General features: G+C 44.2%; 1 protein-coding gene and 1 long non-coding RNA gene across 4 annotated transcripts in view; one reads left to right on the plus strand and one right to left on the minus strand.

The window, feature by feature from the left end:
* The first annotated feature begins 3663 nt into the window (after nucleotides 1-3663).
* LOC143807174 (uncharacterized) lies at nucleotides 3664-19753 on the plus strand. 3 transcript variants are annotated; one of them, XR_013221664.1, is made up of 3 exons: nucleotides 3664-5175; nucleotides 18113-18219; nucleotides 19615-19753. It is a non-coding gene; the product is annotated as an uncharacterized LOC143807174 (long non-coding RNA). The 3 variants fall into 3 exon arrangements; XR_013221665.1 differs by lacking the exon at nucleotides 3664-5175 and adding an exon at nucleotides 16797-16840; XR_013221666.1 differs by lacking the exon at nucleotides 3664-5175 and adding an exon at nucleotides 16964-17144.
* The window catches only part of LOC143807172 (serine/threonine-protein kinase Nek11-like), a 344541-nt gene continuing 341700 nt past the window's right edge, over nucleotides 19057-21897 (minus strand). Inside the window, exon 16 of the mRNA XM_077288448.1 lies at nucleotides 19057-20323. Coding sequence (XP_077144563.1) covers nucleotides 20095-20323 — 229 coding nt within the window. The 3' untranslated portion in view covers nucleotides 19057-20094. The remainder of the gene's footprint in view (nucleotides 20324-21897) is intronic.

The following is a 21897-nucleotide window of genomic DNA, read 5'->3' on the forward strand; positions in this document are numbered from 1 at the left end:
GACACAAGCACAAGGGGACAAAGGAGACTGACACAAGCACAAGGGGACAAAGGAGACAGGCACATGGGGACACACAGGGACTAATGGGCAAGGGAGACTGGCACACGGGGACAAGGGACACAAGCATAAGGGGACAAGGGAGACAGGCTCAAGGGGACACACGGGCCCCTGACCTGCCAGAGCCGCTTGTAGCGGCGACTGCTGCGACTGTGGTAATTACGCCCCTGCCTCACACACACACACTACAGATATCACACACACACACACACTACGATATCACACACACACACATACTACAGATATCTCACACACACACACACACACTACGATATCACACACACACATACTACAGATATCACACACACTACAGATATCACACACACACACATACTACAGATATCACACACACACACACACACACACACTACAGATATCACACACACACACTACGATATCACACACACATACTACAGATATCACACACACTACAGATATCACACACACACACACACACATACTACAGATATCACTCACACACACACACACACACACACACACACACACTACAGATATCAGACACACACACCAGATACCAGCTCATATACACAACTCACAATCTCCTTTCTGGTACAGGGGTGGCTGATGTAAATCGGCTGCAGCTCCTCACCTTCTCCTGACTAAAGAGGCTCTGTCCCGCACCTCCCCCCTGCTCTCACCTTCTGTCCCGGGGCTGCAGAGCAGAAGCTGACAGTCTCACCATGATGACTGGAGCTGCTTCCTGTCTCTCACGTGCCCCGGCTGCCCCCTGCCCCTAGATACGCCTCGGACTGTTGCCGTGCAGGAGGAATCTCCTGCACTGCAACATGGTGATGGGTGCCTCTGACCTGCCGGGCCCGGGCCCCTGACCTGCCGGGCCCGGTCGCACTGGCGACCGCTGCGACCGCGGTAGTTACGCCCCTGTTTACACCACTCCATCCGACGCTCGGCATTGTGCTTGGTGATGTACGGCTGAATGCAGCTGCTCAGACATGATGCTCCTGGTGAAGGCGTAGTGTTTGTGCTGATGTTATACCAGAGGAGGTCTGGACTCTGCAGTTATGGAGTCAGCAGAGTGTTGGTGACTTTTCTGCCCTTTGCTCCTCAGCAGTCGGCTCCCCGCTCTATAACGTTACGGGGTGTCCACTTCGTGGCTGAGTTGCTTTAGTTCCGTCCATGTCTCAATAATATCACTCACAGGTGATGGGGGAAGATTAAGGAGGAAGAAATGTCATGGACGGACTTGTTACCGTGGTGGCTCCGCACCACCGGCCTTTCTGTCACATGTTAATAAAGGCAGACAGCATGGTGGGGGGCAGATGTCATATACCAAGGGGCCGGAAATTATACACTGGGGTCGGGGTCTGGATGCTACACACTGGGTCTGAACTGGAATTCAATGATTAGTGTTCCGCTACTTTTGTCCATACAGTCTATGTCATTACTGTTCTATCACTTTCTAAGATTTGAGGTCAAGCAGTGAATGTTCTTGCTACATCGTCTTTTTCTTTGGTCGTGAGGCTTTTCTGAGGCACAGGTCACAGTGGGATTATGTTCATCCGGCAAATTTCCATTTTCATGTTTGACTCTTGTAGGGAAAGAACTGACGTAGCCGGGTCTATTCCTTTTGAAACAGCAAGTCTTTTATAAGCTCATTTTAACACTTCATTAGCGCTTATTTTTTATATCGATGGAGTCGTGGATTGAAGGGCTCGCAGAAATCCGAGTTATCAGCCACATACTTGCTCATTAAAATTATCTACAAAGGGATCTCTTGGGGTTTTCTTGGCTTGCATGAGCACACAAGTCTATGTGACTTTACTTTTGATATCTGTCAGATTAACACATCTAATAGCAAGTCACATAAGGAACTGGGGGAGAATTGTAAGGAAATAAAAGCTTGTGGGGTCTCCGAAGTCATTTGTCGAAGACTTTGCAAGAATTTGATGTGAGGTCTGCGAATGATTGCCGAGGAGGCCTATCTCTACGCTCCTTGCCCACCTTCAGCCTCGACATTTCCGAAGATCGATGTTAACGACGAGTGAACCTTTCTTAACGTTTTGCAAAATCGCTTAATTTTCTGTAAAGGGGAAAAAATATTCCGTCTACAGGGCGGCACACGCTGTATACTTTGTGGTATTCAGTCCCGTGTTTTATAACTAACCCAACGCGGTTTTACCGAAGATTGACCTCACTTTACGATCTGTTGTAAAATGTAAAAATATTGAAAAAGGTGAAAAATTAAATGATCAAACGAGAGGAATCCAAAAGTTATAGTCCAATGTACACATATTAATGGACATGCAGAACGCTGTAATGACCGGACGTCTACGGATATAAATATGTGCGCAACAATGGATCAGACCGAACGCTGCAAATGAGGGGATATCTACAGATATAAATATGTGCCCTTTTATTTATGTAAGGCAACAATGGATCAGAGCGAGTATTAAGGTAGAAGTAGTCAGTAAATCCACATCATTTAATGTTTTCAATGCATGTACAGCGATCAGATCCCGAGAACCCGCTCGCATTGTAGCAGTTAGAAAGGCCTCGAAGCGCACCTCTATACTACATGTTGGCGCTTTTGTGAGGCTTGCATGCTTCTCGTATTTGTATCCTGGAAGAGAAATGCCCCCAATAAAGATCTCTGTTCTCTCTCTTCATGTCTGTTCGATTCTCTTTTGAGAATTTTGGGTGATTTGGTCATGAATATCCACACTGAGGAGTTTTGGAGCTCTATAACTATATTATTTACAGGTGTTTTTTCATTAACCGGGATTGCTGGTTCAATACTTATTTTTTTAATCCCTTTTTTTTCCAAAATAAGACTTTACTCACCCTCCCCAGGTCCAGTGCTGAGTCTCCGTTGCTGCTCTCTGTGTTTGTTTTTGTTTGCAGCGCTGGTGTCACATGGTCAGTGTAGCCAATAAGTGAGCTCAGTAACTCCGAGCGGAGCCGCTGAGCTCATTGATTGGCTGGAGCGCTGTCAATTTGATGTTAGACATGATAGACATGACAATTATAGCAGACAGAGGGAGCAGCGGCAAAGACTCAGCGCTAGACCTGGGGAGGGAGAGTAAAAAAGTTTGTTTTGTTTTTAAAACAAGCTTCAGCCAAGGGAGTGGAGTTTTCCAAAGCTCCTTTAACTGGTTGCCCAATGGGTTTGGGGGACACATGCCTCTTGCCCACTCCTATGTCTAGGGGCGAGTCCTCATGCATATGGCTTTCCTGCCATCAATATCATACACCTGTCTTATTAAAGGGAATCTGTAATCAAATTATTTCTATGTAATCTGGGAGCAGCATAATGTAGGGGCTGAGACTCTGATTCCAACGATGTATCACTTGCTGGCCTGTATGCTGTCATTTTGATAAAATCACAGTCTTCTCATCTGCATATCTAGCAGTGCTCAAATGCTGAGCTGTGTATAACCCGCCCACGCCACTGATTAGCAGCTTCCTGTGCTGCTAATCAGAGCTGGGGGTGGGGTTACACAGCATTGACTAGGAAGCACAAAACACCTAGTCCTGTAGTGATCATCTCCCGCTGATAAAATACTGATTTTATTGAAACAGCAACACACTGTCTAGTAAGTGACACACTGCTGGAATCAGGGTCTCAGTTGCTAAATCATGCTGCTCTCTGATTACTTAGCAATACTGGCTGACATATTCCCTTTTAATTAGAATAGACATGGGCACGATACCTTCCTGTGACGTGACCGTCAACACAACTTCGCCAGCGCCTATCACCTCCTGATGCAGAGGCGAGAGGCACTGGAAAATGCCATTGTGTCATTGCATTGCTAACACATGGGTGAAAGCAGAGGTATGTCCCCCTCTTTATCACTGTTCATACCAATGCACCCCACCATGCCGCCATTGGTAGGAGAGAAAGACTGTGACCCACAAGTGCTCGTCTGGATTACATTTGTACGGAGCTGTCATAACGCTGCCATAGTGGTGCATGAGCCCTCTGCTGTACCTCTGTATATGAAGGACTTCATATGGAGGCATAAAGAGGCTTTTTTCAGTACAGAATAAATGGTGGCGTGCTCCATTGTTGTTAAAATGGCGATTGGCTACTTGTAGAGAACATCTCCATATACCTCTGCTCTTCCGCGTGTCTGATCCCCTGGAGAGGTGGAACGTTACAGGTCCATATATTTATGAATGTGCAAATGCCATCTACACAGAGGAATGACCCTATAGAGACTTCCTACAAGACCAGAATCTTCTCCAAAAAGAAAAGACCTCCATTTGCCGACTGCTGTTTCTGGGTTCTTGCCCCTCATCAGGACACTGTTTGGCTGAGTGAGAGATACACTTACCAGCCACACTGGCTTCAATCCAAGGCCTCTTGTCAACATTGCTGCTATTCATAGCACCGTTAGTCCACATGTGCTCTTCTCAGGTCATTAGTCATGTTCATCTCTCAGTTAAATGACCAGTAAACATATGGCTGCGTGCGATCCCTACACTGTAGCATGTGCAGTCTGCATGAAAATCTCCGGCTCTGTAATGTTCACCCTTTGGGGCTTAGCATCTGGCAGAACACGAAATGCCTTTACTAAATGCCGCCATATGTGATCAATGAGCCTGTGATGTGCTCTTGCAGTTTTTTAGCAAAGGTGTCAGAAAATGCAAAGCCGTAACACAATTCTTTCACCCCTTCACCATCATGTTGGCATGAACATGTGGCGATGTGGACGTCTTCGCCCCACGGCTAGACCGGCCGACGAGAGATGAATCCATTTAGCAGTTTCCATGGGTTTTATTTTTCATGCCAAATTCTCGTCAGCAACTTCCCCGGGCTCAGAATCCGCCATCGGTGACATCCTGTTATTATAAACGGTTCTCTGGTGTGCCTCCTCCTGCTTCCTCAGCAGACGGGGATTCTCCTCCTAGACAGTGGCAGACTTCATGTGTTAGACATCTATTCTGTATATTTTATCTACCAAACGTGCAGATCTAAAAATATATCCGTCTGCACATTGCAAAGCGGTAACACCTTACAAATTCTTTAGAAGAACAAGCTTTATCCGGAAACTAGAAATCGAGTATATACAGAGGGGAAAATAAGTATTGGATGCGCTGCCCATTTTGCAAGTTTTCCAACCTACAAAGAATGGAGTGGTCTGTAATTTTTATCAACTGTAAGAGATAGAATCTTAACAAAAAATCCAGAAAATCAGATTGTAGGACTTTTACATAATTAATTTGCATTTTATTGCATGAAATTAGTATTTGATACAATAGAAAAACAGAACTTAATATTTTGCACAGAAACTTTCGTTTGCAGTTACAGGGGTCAGACATTTCCTGTAGTTCTTGACCAAGTTTGCACACACTGCAGCAGGGATTTTGGCCCCCTCCTCCATACAGATCTTCTCCAGATTTTTCAGGTCTGGAGACTGGCTAGGCCACTTCAGGACCGTGAACTGCTTCTTATGGAGCCACTCCTTAGTTGCTTTGGCTGTGTGTTTCAGGTCATTAAATATGCAAATTGTCTCTTCAGAGAGGAAGTGGACTTCAAGTCATTATCGACCCGTTAACAAGTCTGGCAATATGACTTAGAATAAAAGAGAAATCAGAATCTCGATTTGCAGACACAGTGTTTCAGGGTATTGACCCTTGTCAGTACAAAGTATGAGATTTGGTTAGGTGAGAGGCTAATACTGGCAGAGGCATATCTAGGGGAGGGGGGCAGCCGGGGCATTCTGCTACCCCCTGGACAGAGAGTCGGCTGTTCTCTGTGCCGACTGTCAAGCTGACAGCCGGCTCAGAGAAAACGCAGCGTGCCGGCTTCCAGTATTCAATTGTACTCGCATCTAAGGCTGCTTTCACACATCAGTTTTTTGCCATAAGGCACAATCCTTCGAATGTTGAAAAAAACGGATCCGTCGCAAATTGTGAAAAACTGATCCGTTTTTTCGACGGATTCGACTACCTGATCCAGCTAATTGGATCCTTAACCCCTTTCTGACATTGGACGTACTATCCCGTCGAGGTGGGGTGGTCCCGTATGACCACCGACGGGATAGTACGTCCAGCGCGATCGGCGGCGCTCACGGGGGGAGCGCGGCCGATCGCGGCCGGGTTTCAGTGGCTATCGCAGCTGACATCCGGCACTATGTGCCAGGAGCGGTCACGGACCGCCCCCGGCACATTAACTCCCGGCACACCGCGATCAAACATGATCGCGGTGTGCCGGCGGTACAGGGAAGCATCGCGCAGGGAGGGGGCTCCCTGCGTGCTTCCCTGAGACCCCCGAAGCAACGCGATGTGATCGCGTTGCTGCGAGGGTCTCTTACCTCCTCCTCGCTGCAGGTGCCCGAATCCAAGATGGCCGCGGCATCCGGGTCCTGCAGGGAGGGAGGTGGCTTACCAAGTGCCTTCTCAGAGCAGGCGCTTGGTAAGCCTGCAGTGCTGTAAGTCAGATCGGTGATCTGACAGAGTGCTGTGCAAACTGTCAGATCAGCGATCTGTGATGTCCCCCCCTGGGACAAAGTAAAAAAGTAAAAAAAAAAAAAAATTCCTAAATAAAGAAAAAAAATATATATATATTATTCCCATAAATACATTTCTTTATCTAAATAAAAAAACAACAATAAAAGTACACATATTTAGTATCGCCGCGTCCGTAACGACCCCACCTGTAAAACTATATCACTAGTTAACCCCTTCAGTGAACACCGTAGGGAAAAAAAAAAACCGAGGCAAAAACCAACGCTTTATTATCATACCGCCGAACAAAAAGTGGAATAACACGCGATCAAAAAGACGGATATAAATAACCATGGTACCGCTAAAAACGTCATCTTGTCCCGCAAAAAACGAACCACCATACAGCGTCATCAAAGAAAAAATAAAAAAGTTATAGTCCTCAGAATAAAGCGATGCCAAAATAATTATTTATTCTATAAAATAGTTTTTATCGTCTAAAAGCGCCAAAGCATAAAAAAATGATATAAATGAGGTATCGCTGTAATCGTACTGACCCGAAGAATAAAACTGCTTTATCAATTTTACCAAACGTGGAACGGTATAAACGCCTCCCCCAAAAGAAATTCATGAATAGCTGGTTTTTTGTCATTCTGCCTCACAAAAATCGGAATAAAAAGCGATCAAAAACTGTCACGTGTCCAAAAATGTTACCAATAAAAACGTAAACTCGTCCCGCAAAAAACAAGACCTCACATGACTCTGTGGACCAAAATATGGAAAAATTATAGGTCTCAAAATGTGGAGACGCAAAAACTTTTTTGCTATAAAAAGCGTCTTTTAGTGTGTGACGGCTGCCAATTCTAAAAATCCGCTATAAAAAATGCTATAAAAGTAAATCAAACCCCCCTTCATCACCCCCTTAGTTAGGGAAAAATAATAAAATTTAAAAAATGTATTTATTTCCATTTTCCCATTAGGGTTAGGGTTAGGGCTAGGGTTAGGGCTAGGGTTAGGGTTAGGGCTGGGTTAGGGCTAGGGTTAGGGCTAGGGTTAGGGCTAGGGTTAGGGTTAGGGCTAGGGTTGGAGCTAAAGTTAGGGTTAGGGTTGGGGCTAAAGTTAGGGGTGTGTCAGGGTTACATTTACGGTTGGGATTAGGGTTGGGATTAGAGTTAGGGGTGTGTCAGGGTTAGGGGTGTGGTTAGGGTTACCGTTGGGATTAGGGTTAGGGGTGTGTTTGGATTAGGGTTTCAGTTAGAATTGGGGAGTTTCCACTGTTTAGGCATATCAGGGGCTCTCCAAACGCGACATGGCGTCCGATCTCAATTCCAGCCATTTCTGCATTGAAAAAGTAAAACAGTGCTCCTTCCCTTCCGAGCTTTCCCGTGCGCCCAAACAGGGGTTTACCCCAACATATGGGGCATCAGCGTACTCGGAACAAATTGGACAACAACTTTTGGGGTCCAAGTTCTCTTGTTACCCTTGGGAAAATATAAATTTGGGGGGCTAAAAATCATTTTTGTGGGAAAAAAAAAGATTTTTTATTTTCACGGCTCTGCGTTATAAACTGTAGTGAAACACTTGGGGGTTCAAAGTTCTCACAACACATCTAGATAAGTTCCTTGGGAGGTCTAGTTTCCAATATGGGGTCACTTTTGGGGGTTTCTACTGTTTGGGTACATCAGGGGCTCTGCAAATGCAACGTGACGCCTGCAGACCAATCCATCTAAGTCTGCATTCCAAATGGCGCTCCTTCCCTTCCGAGCTCTGCCATGCGCCCAAACAGTGGTTCCCCCCCACATATGGGGTATCAGCATACTCAGGACAAATTGGACAACAACTTTTGGGGTCCAATTTCTCCTGTTACCCTTGGGAAAATACAAAACTGGGGGCTAAAAAATAATTTTTGTGGAAAAAAAAAATAATTTTCACGGCTCTGCGTTATAAACTGTAGTGAAACACTTGGGATATCAAAGCTCTCAAAACACATCTAGATAAGTTCCTTAGGGGGTCTACTTTCCAAAATGGTGTCACTTGTGGGGGGGTTTAATGTTTAGGCACATCAGGGGCTCTCCAAACGCGACATGGCATCCCATCTTAATTCCAGTCAATTTTGCATTGAAAAGTCAAATGGCGCTCCTTCCCTTCTGAGCTCTGCCATGCGCCCAAACAGTCGTTTACCCCCACATATGGGGTATCGGCGTACTCAGGACAAATTGCACAACAACTTTTGTGGTCTAATTTCTTCTCTTACCATTGGGAAAATAAAAAATTGGGGGCGAAAAGATAATTTTTGTGAAAAAATATGATTTTTTATTTTTACGGCTCTGCATTATAAACTTCTGTGAAGCACTTGGTGGGTCAAAGTGCTCACCACACATCTAGATAAGTTCCTTAGGGGGTCTACTTTCCAAAATGGTGTCACTTGTGGGGGGTTTCAATGTTTAGGCACATCAGGGGCTCTCCAAACGCAACATGGCGTTCCATCTCAATTCCAGTCAATTTTGCATTGAAAAGTCAAATGGCACTCCTTCCCTTCCGAGCTCTGCGGTGCGCCCAAACAGTGGTTTACCCCCACATATGGGGTATCAGCATACTCAGCACAAATTGTACAACAACTTTTGGGGTCCATTTTCTCCTGTTACCCTTGGTAAAATAAAACAAATTGGAGCTGAAATAAATTTTGTGTAAAAAAAATTTAAATGTTAATTTTTATTTAAACATTCCAAAAATTCCTGTGAAACACCTGAAGGGTTAATACATTTCTTGAGTGTGGTTTTGAGCACCTTGAGGGGTGCAGTTTTTAGAATGGTGTCACACTTGGTTATTTTCTATCATATAGACCCCCTCAAAATGACTTCAAATGAGATGTGGTCCCTAAAAAAAAATGGTGTTGTAAAAATGAGAAATTGCTGGTCAACTTTTAACCCTTATAACTCCCTAACAAAAAAAAATTTTGGTTCCTAAATTGTGCTGATGTAAAGTAGACATGTGGGAAATGTTACCTATTAAGTATTTTGTGTGACATATCTCTGTGATTTAAGGGCATAAAAATTCAAAGTTGGAAAATTGCGAAATTTTCAAAATTTTCGCCAAATTTCCGTTTTTTTCACAAATAAACTCAAGTTATATCGAAGAAATTTTACCACTATCATGAGAAAACAATGTCAGAATCGCCAAGATCCGTTGAAGCGTTCCAGAGTTATAACCTCATAAAGGGACAGTGGTCAGAATTGTAAAAATTGGCCCGTTCATTAACGTGCAAACCACCCTTGGGGGTAAAGGGGTTAAAAAATCAGAGCATGCTCAGTAAAAAAAAAACGGAATCCGTTGCCGGATTCCATCATTTGACGGATAGGCTTCCATTATAGCAAACGATGGACAGCGACAGATCCGTCGCTGTTTTTTTCGATGGACACAAAAAATGTTTCTATGTTGTTTTCTCCAGTCGCCCGAAAAACAATTTTTGACGGATCCGGCGAAAAATGGATGAAACGTGAGGCCATCCGTCACAATCTGTCGCTAATACAAGTCTATGAGAAAAACGGATCTGTCGGCAACTTTTGCCAGATCCGTTTATTTCAAAATTCACCGGATTGTGCCTGACGGCAAAAAACTGATGTGTGAAAGCAGCCTTAAAGAAGCAGCCTGCCGGGACAGAGCGACGTGAGCAGCGTGATCAGATCATGTGATCCGCTGCTGACGTCACTCTCCCACACTGCAGACTGCAGAGGCGAGCACTGGTGGCAAGTGCTCCAGTGGATATGAAGACACAGAAGGTTAAGTGCACGGGGGGGCTTTATTGTGTTTGGGGAGAATTTGAGTGGTGATGGGGGATTTATTGCGTGCGGGGAGAATTTGAGTGGGGATGTTTATTGTGTGTGGGGAGAATTTGAGTGGGGATGGGGGGCTTTGTTATGTGTGGGGAGAATTGGAATGGGGGCTTTGTTATGTGTGGGGAGAATTGGAATGGGGGCTTTATTATGTGTGGGGAGAATTGGAGTGGGCATGTTTAATGTGTGTGGGGAGAATTGGAGTGGTGATGGGGGACTTATTGTGTGCGGGGAGAATTGGAGTGGGGATGGGGGTGATTAATGTGTGGGGGGAGATTTGAAGTGGGGATGAGGTTATTTATTGTGTGTGGGAAGATTTGGAGTGGGGATGGGGTGATTTAATGTGTGTGGGAGATTTGAGGACACAAAATGAAGAGCAGTGGGGGAGATGGGGGCATGTATGAGGAAACAGTACAGGGGAATGGGGGGCATGTATGAGGAAACAGTACAGGGGAATGGGGGGCATGTATGAGAAAACAGTATGAGGGACATATATGAGGAAACAGTATGGGGGGGTGGATGCAGACAGTATGGGGAGCGAACGAAGGAATGTATGCGGACACAGTATGAGTAGCGAAGTATGTATGAGTAGTAGTATGTGAAAAATGTATTTGGACGGAATACGGGGAGTGAGGGTGATGGGATGTGTGCAGACACAGTATGGGGAGTCAGGTGAGCAGGCAGTATAGAAAGTGAGGGGGTAAATATATGAGGAGACAGTATGGTGAACAGGGGGATGTGAGACGAGACAGTATGAGGAGGGAGGGGAATAGTGTGAGGAGACAGTATGGGGGAGAAAAGTGAGTGGGCACAGAATAGAAACTGAGTAGTGGGAGTGTAGCATGGAGGGACTGTGTAAGGGCACAGCCAGGAGGGGACAGTATACCAAGGAGGGGGAGTGTGATGAGAGAGTACAGTATAAATACTTGGCCCTATACGGGGGACATAGTGTGTCGTTGACAGTGCGGAGGGGGCCGGTATGGAAAGGAGAGGTCAGTGTGAAGAGCATGTACCAAAAGAGGGACAATGTGGGGGTCATATTTTGTGCAGACAATATAGTGAGGGGCAATTTTTTATTCAGGAGCATTATAATGACACTTCTATCTTTAAGGGCATCATGTGGAGATTTTCTGCAAAAGAGCGGAGAAGATTGAAGTCTGCAGAGGCGAGAAAACTCATCATGGGGCCTGGACAAGAGGAAAAAAAGAAGAACGACTCCAGAGGCGACATCATCTATAAGGTACCTGGATGTAAATGTTATTTGTCATACTAATTGTCCTGTTTTTATTTATGTTAGGAGAATTAAAGGGGATGTCCAAGTTTGTAATGAGTCTGCAGTCATTCTTTGTGACTGCAGACTTCTGAATTTTCAGAGTGTGCACTGCACGCTGTCAGGATTCTCTCGTGCTGGGGATTTACATGCATGTGGTCACGTGCTGACTAGACGTGTGGCCTCAATCAATAAGATAAACTGAGCGAGGCTGGGCATGTCTATTCGGAATGTGGTCAGAAGTATACAAATCGCATACTTGTGCTGACATGACTGTCCACCGGCCAGGGAGAATCCTAAAAGTGTGCAGTGCATTAGTTGTGAGAATTCAGAAACCTACGATGCCAGGATTCAGCTCTGCAGGTTCCAGTAGTCATCACATGGACACTTCACTCATATGCGACTTTCATACTTGTGGTCCTGTGACAACGAGCTTCTCTTCCTACTTCTCTCAGTTTTTCACTGAACATTGAGAGCATTAGAAAGAGCAGCTCGTGGGGACATGACTAAGTGTGCAAATCACATATGTTCTTGGGGGGGCGCCAAACTGAATTCTTGAGCCAGGTGGCAGAAAACCTAGATACACCTCTGAAGACTGGGATTTAACTGGTAAAGTTTCTCCTTGTGGAGAGTGACATGCCAGGTCTGGCATGCCTGTATGATGAGACTTAAATGCCTTTCATGTTCCTCTGGGAAATAAAATATGCAGATCTCATACTTTGTACGGAGGAGGTTGCTGGCCAAAATCTCACTATAAATGACCTTATCAATCCTCTCTTCAATATGGATTAGTCGTCCTGTCCCCTTTGCAGAAAAGCACCCCCAAAAGTATGATGTTTCCCCCACCATACTTCACTGTTGGGATGGTGTTCTTGGGGTTGTACTCATTCTTCCTTCAAACATGGCGAGTGGGGTTGATACCAAAGAGTTCTATTTTGGTCTTATCTGACCACATGACCTTCTCCTATGCCTCCTCTGGATCATCCAGATCGTCATTGGTGAACTTCAGATGGGCCTGGACATGTGCTGGCTTGAGCAGGAGGACCTTGCGCGCCCTGCAGGATTTTAATCCATGACAGCGTAGTGTGTTACTAACGGTAATGTTTGAGACTGTGGTCCCAGCTCTCTTCAGGTCATTGACTAGGTCCTCCGTGTAGTTCTGGGCTGATTCCAGATCATCCTTACCTCATGTGGTGAGATCTTGCATGGAGCCTCAAACCAAGCAAGATTGGCAGTCATCTTGTGACTGCATCATTTCCGGTCACCAACAACGGGGGAACACATTAGAGGATGCACCACCAAGTAATCCAGCCCATAATAGGGTAAGTATTTACTTCCCAAGTCCTGCAACGTCACTTCTGGTGATGTAATCACACAACATACTACGCAGGCATCAGAGACCATATTTAAGATGCCCAGTTTAGAGCAAGGATAGCGCATTATCCCCTGCACTGTTGTGCATTGACCCCAGCGCTGTGATATCCTGCTCATGAATTTTCCACTGGTGAGTGCTACCTTGTGCGTAACATAGGTTCATTATAACGTATTATTGTCTTTGCTGTCCTATGGTTATTCCAACATTGTTCCTACACACTAGAATGCTGAACATGTCTGTATTTTTCTTCTAGCTCATTTGTACCTGATTTATTAATGTCGCCACCAGAAACTGAAGACAATGTATGTGACTGTCTACTTACAATATTTTTTTATTTTTTCTTATTTCCTCCTCTTTGTTCACTTCTCCTATATCTCAGCCTTTGGGCTCTGTATTAGATTCAACTAATGTTTTTTTTCTTACAAATTGAGAACACATCAGCTCTATATAGCACACTAGTTTATTATGCTGCTTCTAATAATTAATGCATACATGCACTATGGAGTATGAAGTTTATCTTTTATTATTTTTTATTGTTTTGTTTGCTGTATGTGATATACTAAGTTCTCTATCCATGTATTGAACCTACATATTATACTGAAACTCTTTGTTGTTTATTGCTTGTAGTTCTGAGGAAGCCTGACTTGGGCCGAAACGTCAATATTTATATACAGTGCATAGATCAATACTAATAAAATATTCTCTGATTTTTCTGCATTAAATTTAGAGTGCCGAATTGATTGTTAGATTGATTGCTCAGCTTTGTCACGAAGTGGCTGTGTATGGATTATTGAAGTCCAAGGTTTTATCAAAGCCCTTATTTACCTATGTTAGTGAGCATAACTAATAAATAATTTATTACTCTGACATACATACAGTATTAGTGGATTTGCACTATGTTCTAGTTCATCAGACGTTTGCTGCTTATTTGATTCAAGATGCCATTGGATCTAAAGCCATCTGATGATCTTTTTGGAGATACCATTGGTGGCAACACAGAATGATCTGACAGCATTTGCCCATCAAGTTCATTTTTCCTGAACCATAAATTGGTGGTGAGTGGGACTGTGAAGAAACCAGATTGTATCTTAATTTCCCAGACAACCATGTTTTTGCAAAACCAAAAGAACTGGCTTTTTATCTGTATATTGGCTTGTGAATTTAAAGGTACCGTCACATTTAGCGACGCTGCAGCGATCTAGACAACGATGCCGATCGCTGCAGCGTCGCTGTGTGGTCGCTGGAGAGCTGTCACACAGACAGCTCTCCAGCGACCAACGATGCCGAAGTCCCCGGGTAACCAGGGTAAACATCGGGTTACTAAGCGCAGGGCCGCGCTTAGTAACCCGATGTTTACCCTGGTTACCAGTGTAAATGTAAAAAAAACAAACACTACATACTTACATTCCGGTGTCTGTCGGGTCCCCCGGCGTTCTGCTTCCCTGCACTGTAAGCGCCGGCCCTAAAGCAGAGCGGTGACGTCACCGCTGTGCTCTGCTTTACGGCCAGCCGGCGCTGACACAGTGCAGGGAAGCAGAACGCCGGGGGACCCGACAGACACCGGAATGTAAGTATGTAGTGTTTGGGTTTTTTTACATTTACACGGGTAACCAGGGTAAATATCGGGTTACTAAGCGCGGCCCTGCGCATAGTAACCCGATGTTTACCCTGGTTACCAGTGAAGACATCGCTGAATCGGCGTCACACACGCCGACTCAGCGATGTTTGCGGGAGATCCAGCGACGAAATAAGGTGCTGGCCTTCTAGCTCCGACCAACGATGTCACAGCAGGATCCTGATCGCTGCTGCGTGTCAAACTCAACGATATCGCTATCCAGGACGCTGCAACGTCACGGATCGCTAGCGATATCGTTGTTAAGTTGTTCAGTGTGAAGGTACCTTAAGTGTTTATGTCTGGTGGGTCAAGAAGACAGACTTGCCAACTGATATACTATCTAACATACTGTGTAAGTCTGTAATAGTGACTGTACATTGAGTGTGTTAAGCCTTGTTTATTGATGTGTGCTTATATGCTAATAGTGCTACTTAATCCCATCACCATTGTTTACCTTATCTTGATGTTGGACTGAAAGACCCTCGGTAATTCTAAAAATAGCTTACATGCCTTGGGTATAAAAAGACTCAGAGATCACATCCTGAGAGTCTGAAGTAACACAGAGCTACCAGCCAGACATTCTGCAAACCACCCAACAGACAAAAGAAAGGACTGCAGCCAATTCATCATGGCACTATCACTAGGAACACTGATCTATGATTCTATAGGAAACAACCTAGGGGTTTTCGGCTCCGGTTGGAAGGACACAGATCTGATCCAGTGACCATCTCTGCACCATGGATATGTTTGGAGAAAGCCAGGTTTGGGACCCGCTGGTCGCCTAGTTCCATGGAGATGGTCAGATAAGCCAGGTGGTGACTCTCGTGTCAACAGGCTTTGGACCTTGTATTGACTCTATGAACAGTTCTTGGTCATCTCCCTATGCTTATTGTTACCTCTTCTCTGTGCGTGCATCCACAGATGGAATAGCGACCCTGGGAGCTCTGACATCGTGTCAACTGGCTTTGGACCTTGTATGGACTCTATGGACAGTTCATGGTCATCTCCCTATGCTTGTCGTTACCTCTTCACCTCTTCTTTGTGCGTGCATCCACAGATGGAATAGCGACCCTGGGAGCTCTGACATCATGTCATACTGGAAATATGTGGAGACGCAGTGATCTTTTATATGCGCCCATGTAACCCAGCAATTCCAGCCATGGGGGGGGATTGTCCTGTTTGCTATTGTGTGCTGTGGTTCAATAAAGTATTGCCACACTGTTTTACCTTAACCCTGTGTTGTCTGTGTAGTGTATTGCCCACTGGGAGATAGAGCGGGCGTTCAATGATATGAGCCGTGGTCCATGAAGTCTTGCTAAAGACAGCCGGGCCAGCGGACGAGAGCACCCACTGACCCCGTTTCTCCACAGGGACATATTCCTACTTCTGAGACTATACGGGGAAGTACAGTGGGCTTTTCGGTGTATTCCTCAGCTTACAATTAGGACTGGAGGATTTGTCCCTTTTTAGCCCACAGTTGTTCCGCCAAAATTAGTTTTGGACTGATGTCGCAACATATAATTTATACCGTATCATGGCGGAGAATATGCTTCTCACGTTGGTGCCATTTGAAAGAAGATAGTTTGCTCGCTGTTCCCGTGTACTGTATAGAATCTGTAATCTAAAGGGGGATTCATCTTGGTGACTTTATGGTGGTAACGGTGGTCATTGATATATTGACCTTGGCCAAATCTGATGACTTTGGCAGGACTGACGCACCATCTATGGTGTTTGCAGGTGTCCTGACAGTGGAAGTCAAGGAAAACAATAAATGGGTTGTTGAATTTTAGCACCTCTCAGGACAGAGGTGTCTGGCAGAGACTAAAGGTACCTTCACACTAAACGATATCGCTAGCGATCCGTGACGTTGCAGCGTCCTGGCTAGCGATATCGTTTAGTTTGACACGCAGCAGCGATCAGGATCCTGCTGTGATGTCGCTGGTCGTTGAACAAAGTTCAGAACTTTATTTGGTCATCAGATCGCCGTGTATCGTCGTGTTTGACACCAAAAGCAACGATACCAGCGATACCAACGATACCAGCAGGGCCGCGCTTAGTAACCCGATGTTTACCCTGGTTACCAGTGTAAAATGTAAAAAAAACAAACAGTACATACTCACCTTCGCATCCCCCGGCGTCCGCTTCCCACACTGACTGAGCGCCGTAAAGTGAAAGTGAAAGTACAGCACAGCGGTGATGTCACCGCTCTGCTGTTACGGCCGGCGCTCAGTCAGTGCAGGAAGCGGACGCCGGGGGATGCGAATGTAAGTATGTACTGTTTGTTTTTTTTACATTTTACGCTGGTAACCAGGGTAAACATCGGGTTACTAAGCGCGGCCCTGCGCTTAGCAACCCGATGTTTACCCTGGTTACCCGGGGGCCTCGGCATCGTTGGTCGCTGGAGAGCGGTCTGTGTGACAGCTCTCCAGCGATCAAACAGCGACGCTGCAGCGATCGGCATCGTTGTCGCTATCGCTGCAGCGTCGCTTAATGAGAAGGTACCTTTACTCTCCTTGCTCCTTTTAGAAGCAGTTGGCAGCTATCTTCAATGTATGGTCAGATAAAAAGGTTAGTAGGCATAGGGCATCAACACCTCAAATGGTCCACCTCCATTCAAGATGACGTGCAGTAAGTAACCAATATAGATGGAAGAGGCAGTGGAAAATTGGAGAAAAATTTCCTACTGAAGTTGGACATGATGTACAGGGGCCACTTTCTAAATTTTGCTTTTGGCTCCATGATTCTACACAAAGCTGATCTGATCTCCAAGAAGTAATGCAAGTATGGTCAATGAGGTTGGGAAACCTAATAAGTTCAGCTCCATGCAAGACCCGTACACAAGTATAGAGCTGATTTTGAAAATAGCCTTGATTTTCTAATCCGGACTAACCCCTTTAGTTTACATCTTACATTTTCAGGGCTTCCTGGGAGACTTCAGAGTTGTCCTTGCTGCCTCCAATTCAGGACATGTCTTACATTTCTATTCACCTCTTGACTTGATGCTAAAATTGAGTTGGCCCCCGAGAGTCTCTTCCGTCCGAGGTCTCCATAACCTCTATTGTGATGATTTCATTGCTCGTCTGGGTGAAACAGGGGTTGATATTGTATTAGTAGTTTAGGTTTTTATTACCGTGTTGTACGCTGCTGGTCTCTAACCTGAAAACATTCAGAAGAACCTTAGATTTAATTTAGATCTTGGTATTCAAGCAGTAACGGGAAGTACGTAGCTCGGCCGCTTGGAGTAGAGTGGGATTAGCTGACATGGGCTTTGTAAACCCGGTAATGAGACGATCTGGCTAAAAATGAGAGTACAAGTGATGTGTTGGTCCATGGAGTTAAAGACCAGAGCAAGAATGCAAAGTGGTAAACTAAAGCCATACATAGAGATCAAAGAGCCTATGGGGTAAAGGGAGAATAAGGACAGATTATGCTATACATTTTAATGTTTGATTTGAGTCCAGAAGATTCAAACTATTTTAAAGGGCTCAGACTGGTATAAAAAATATTAATAGTCACCCTCAACTCCAATTTCACAGCTTACTCAGTTCTTGCTGGTCTCCACTGTATATCGAACGGCCCCTGAAGAAGCTTGGCGAAACTCACATTGGGACACACTCTTGGACATTAAAATATTATGTGAACAGTTAAGTGGTTATGATTATTTTTTTCTCTGCATGCTGTCTATGACTACACAGTATATAATATGATACCCCAGGGTACATACAAGCTGATAATATTGCCTGCATATTGAGCGTATTTATAGGTATTATTATTACACTATAAATTGGGCTGTACCCCTAGCGGTTTTTTAGTCCCCTCATTAGTAACTCTGTTTTGCATGTATTTTTAACTATATTTAAATAAACTCTAGTCTTTATTGTTGGCTTGGATCAGAAGAAATCTATTAGATAAAAGGGTTATTGGGTGAAAATTATTTTTAAAGGGTTTAGACTAGTATCAAAAAGTAATAAATACTCACCCTCTGCAATCCCCATAGACTCTGTTTCGCCGCTTACCCAGTCCCTGCTGGCTTCATCGCAGCATGCCAGAAATGGGTGTAAATGCCCTCTCAGCCAATCACTGTCTAAGGTGGGTCACCACTGTAGCCAATGACTGGCTGAGGGGGCTTTTTCTGTCTATGGAGATGGGTCCCAAAAGTAAAGGCCAGTAGGGATCGGGTAGGTGTGAGAAAGAGAGCTGTGGGCAAGCGGTAAGGGTTAGAAATGATTTACTATACCAGTCTGAGCCCTTTTTCATCCTCCGTACAATCATTTAAATTATTAATTTATATTCAGCTGAACATGAAAATTAGGTTCGACATGACCACATATATTGTAATAATTATTAACAATCCTAGCGTCCTTATTCCCCCTGACATAACCTGTCAGGAAGCCACCATAAACATTAGATGGTGAGATGAACACAAGAAAAATTGGCAGCTTTGGCTGACTTTAATCTAATGCATAGGGGCGTCCTTAAAAACTCCGGAAATGAAATACAATCCCCAAGGACCCTTCCATACATTTGATTTTCATGTACCATATGGATAGACTCATCACAGTCTATGATGCCTTTCACATGTCACATGTCTGTATTTTTTCCATATAGTAACAATAAATAAAAAGTTACTTTTGATCCAATTTGTGGATCAAAATCGCTCATTCAAGTCAACAGGTAGGTGAAAAAATAGGCAGTACATGGATTTGTCTATCATACGTGTGTTGTCCATTTTATTGTCAATACAATTGTTTTTTCCTGCGTATGAGAAAAATGAATGAATCACCTGACAAAAAATGAATTACATTTTTTTTTTATCTTCTATGCAGAAACAAAACAGGAGTATGAAGCCATCCTAAGGCTATGATCATGCACTTTAGTGCTAAATCAAAGACCATTATGACATGCTTGGTAGTTTTTAATAAAGGTCTTGCACCTGGGGTGAAAGTGCAAAGTGCGCCACTGAAACTTTATTACTATTCGACCCACTCCTGTGTCCTGAAACTTTATTACTAACACTCCATTGTGTTCTTTCCCCTAGGAATGCTCCTCTTTGGGAGGTCTCTGGAGCTGAATTTTTGCCAAGAGAGTTCTCCCTTTTTTATGGTAACATTTGAGGAGACTTGGCATTATGAGGTCAGAGCAAGAACCACCCAGAGATACAGCCTGTACCGCTTCTAGGGTACACATACAACATTTGAGAACTGGGGCCAAAGAAGACCTGCAGTCAACGTTATCCACACTTTACTGATGAGCACCTTTATCGTGGCCAGGTTTACCTATAGGCTTGGTGGGCATGGCTGATTTTTGAAAAGTCTTAAAAAAGGAAATGTACCTATGAATACACATTATAAAATAATGGTATATGTTAATAGAAAAGTGGACTTCATAGATGTGAATATGGTACCGAATATAATGCAGTATGATAATAGAAATTCCCTATGGGTAACATCCAAGACTGATTATTTCTGAACTGCAGGAAAAATTTACTTTCAGTCCCCATTACGTTAAGAATAAAGCCCTACAACCAGGTAAAGGAGGGCTCCTGAGACTCCACTTTTATCCGTTCTTCTAAGAACAGGAGCTGCTGAACTTTGTCGCAGAGCTGAGGGTGCAGCTTCATTACTTGAGGGTCACACAGAGTCTGCTCTTCTATCTCCGTGTTGTCTCCATTCTGCCGGTTATAGACTTGTTTCCAATAATTGTAAACCTCCATGAATGTGTCTTCTCCCAGCAGCCGGACACATTCCCTATACAGGCAGAAAAGAAAATTATAGTTGTTTTATAGCATCTATATTTTTAGGTAGCCCAGTCCCTGCACCTTGGTAATAACATGTTACCGGATTTATTCCGGGACACTGTTATTTTATTGACACCATATCTGTATGTGAAACATATTACTCAGGTGGTGAGGAAACACTGTCGCCCCTGCTGATCTGGAGACTCACACGTCCAATGGACCCTAAATGAAAAAGATTTCCCAATGTCCTGGAGATATTTGCATCGCCTGTAATCTTGTCCTCGCCCGTGGAGCTTCTTGATTTGCTCAGGAAGTTGTATATCAGTAGTAAACTATTTTAATACATGAACTTAAAACTAAAAATTGCTGGTAGATGTTGGTAGCTTTTTCTACTGAAAGTGATTTATTAAAGGGAATCTGTCACCACATTTGACCTATCTAAACTATTAATATGGGCATAGAGGTTACAGACTGCCGGAAAAAGCCATCAATGTGTGTCTCATATCAGATGCCTTGTTGTTAACAAATCATCTTTTTTCCCACTTTATATAATGTAAATAATTTCTTGGATGGTGCCTGGAAGATAACTCTGCCTCCAGAGCTTATTTTACATGAAGGTGGAGTTACCAGTGTGATGTGTGATGGTCACCAGTGTAATGTGTAATGGTTACTAGTGTGATGGCCGATCTCTCCTCTCTTGATCTCACTGCAGAGCTGTGTGTAATTATAACTAACACTGATCTAGAGGTTCCAGCTCACAGGCACACAGGGCTGCAATATTGTTGCAATACAGCAGAGCTGAGAGAGCTGTAAAAAAATGTGTTTGCAAGAAGACAAATTTAATTTCTTTTGTTCTGTTTTAGTTACTTGTCTCGCTGGTAAGACTACATGCCCACGATCACGAATAGCAACGTTTTAGCTTCAACTCACCTGCGCTGCGTCCAAAACTCTGTTTTGTAAGATACAAGAATCTCATGCCCGCTGTGCTTCTTTTTGACGCTGCATACATTTTTACGAACCACAGCATGTTAATTTCTGTTGCAGAGATACTAGTCCGCAACAGAAATTTCCGCAATAGAATGTATTGGATATGGTAAATGCACACGGTTCAATGAACACATGCGGATTTAACTGCGTGATTGAACGCAGCGAAAATACCCTGCATCCAAAGTGCTGCTATTTCCCCCTTCATCTAAAATAAGCTCTGGAGGCAGAGTTATCTTCCAGGCACCTTCCTCCCCAGACACTTTAGTTATCCTGCATACCATCCTGCAAGTAAGCTGTCCACTTCTTAACTGCATCACCCTGGAACTAGATCATGAGTTCCCTGATTGTGCCATTCAGCAACTAAATTGTGGGTGGGCTGACTGTCCCATCCTGCATCGACGCACGCTTCTTAATGAATCAGGAGCCTCTGAAAAGTGATGTGTGCCTCATCACAGATCTTACTCCAGTCACAAACTGGAAACATCATGTCCCCAATCATCCTCAAGTCCCTCCCCCCCGGCTTTGACTATTTTGGTACAACTGGTGTGAAAATGGCAAAAGTTTCTAAATGTTTGGGCAACATTACATTTCTCAAAA

The sequence above is a fragment of the Ranitomeya variabilis genome, chromosome 2 (genome assembly GCF_051348905.1).
Source record: "Ranitomeya variabilis isolate aRanVar5 chromosome 2, aRanVar5.hap1, whole genome shotgun sequence".
NCBI classification, from domain to species: Eukaryota; Metazoa; Chordata; class Amphibia; order Anura; family Dendrobatidae; genus Ranitomeya; species Ranitomeya variabilis.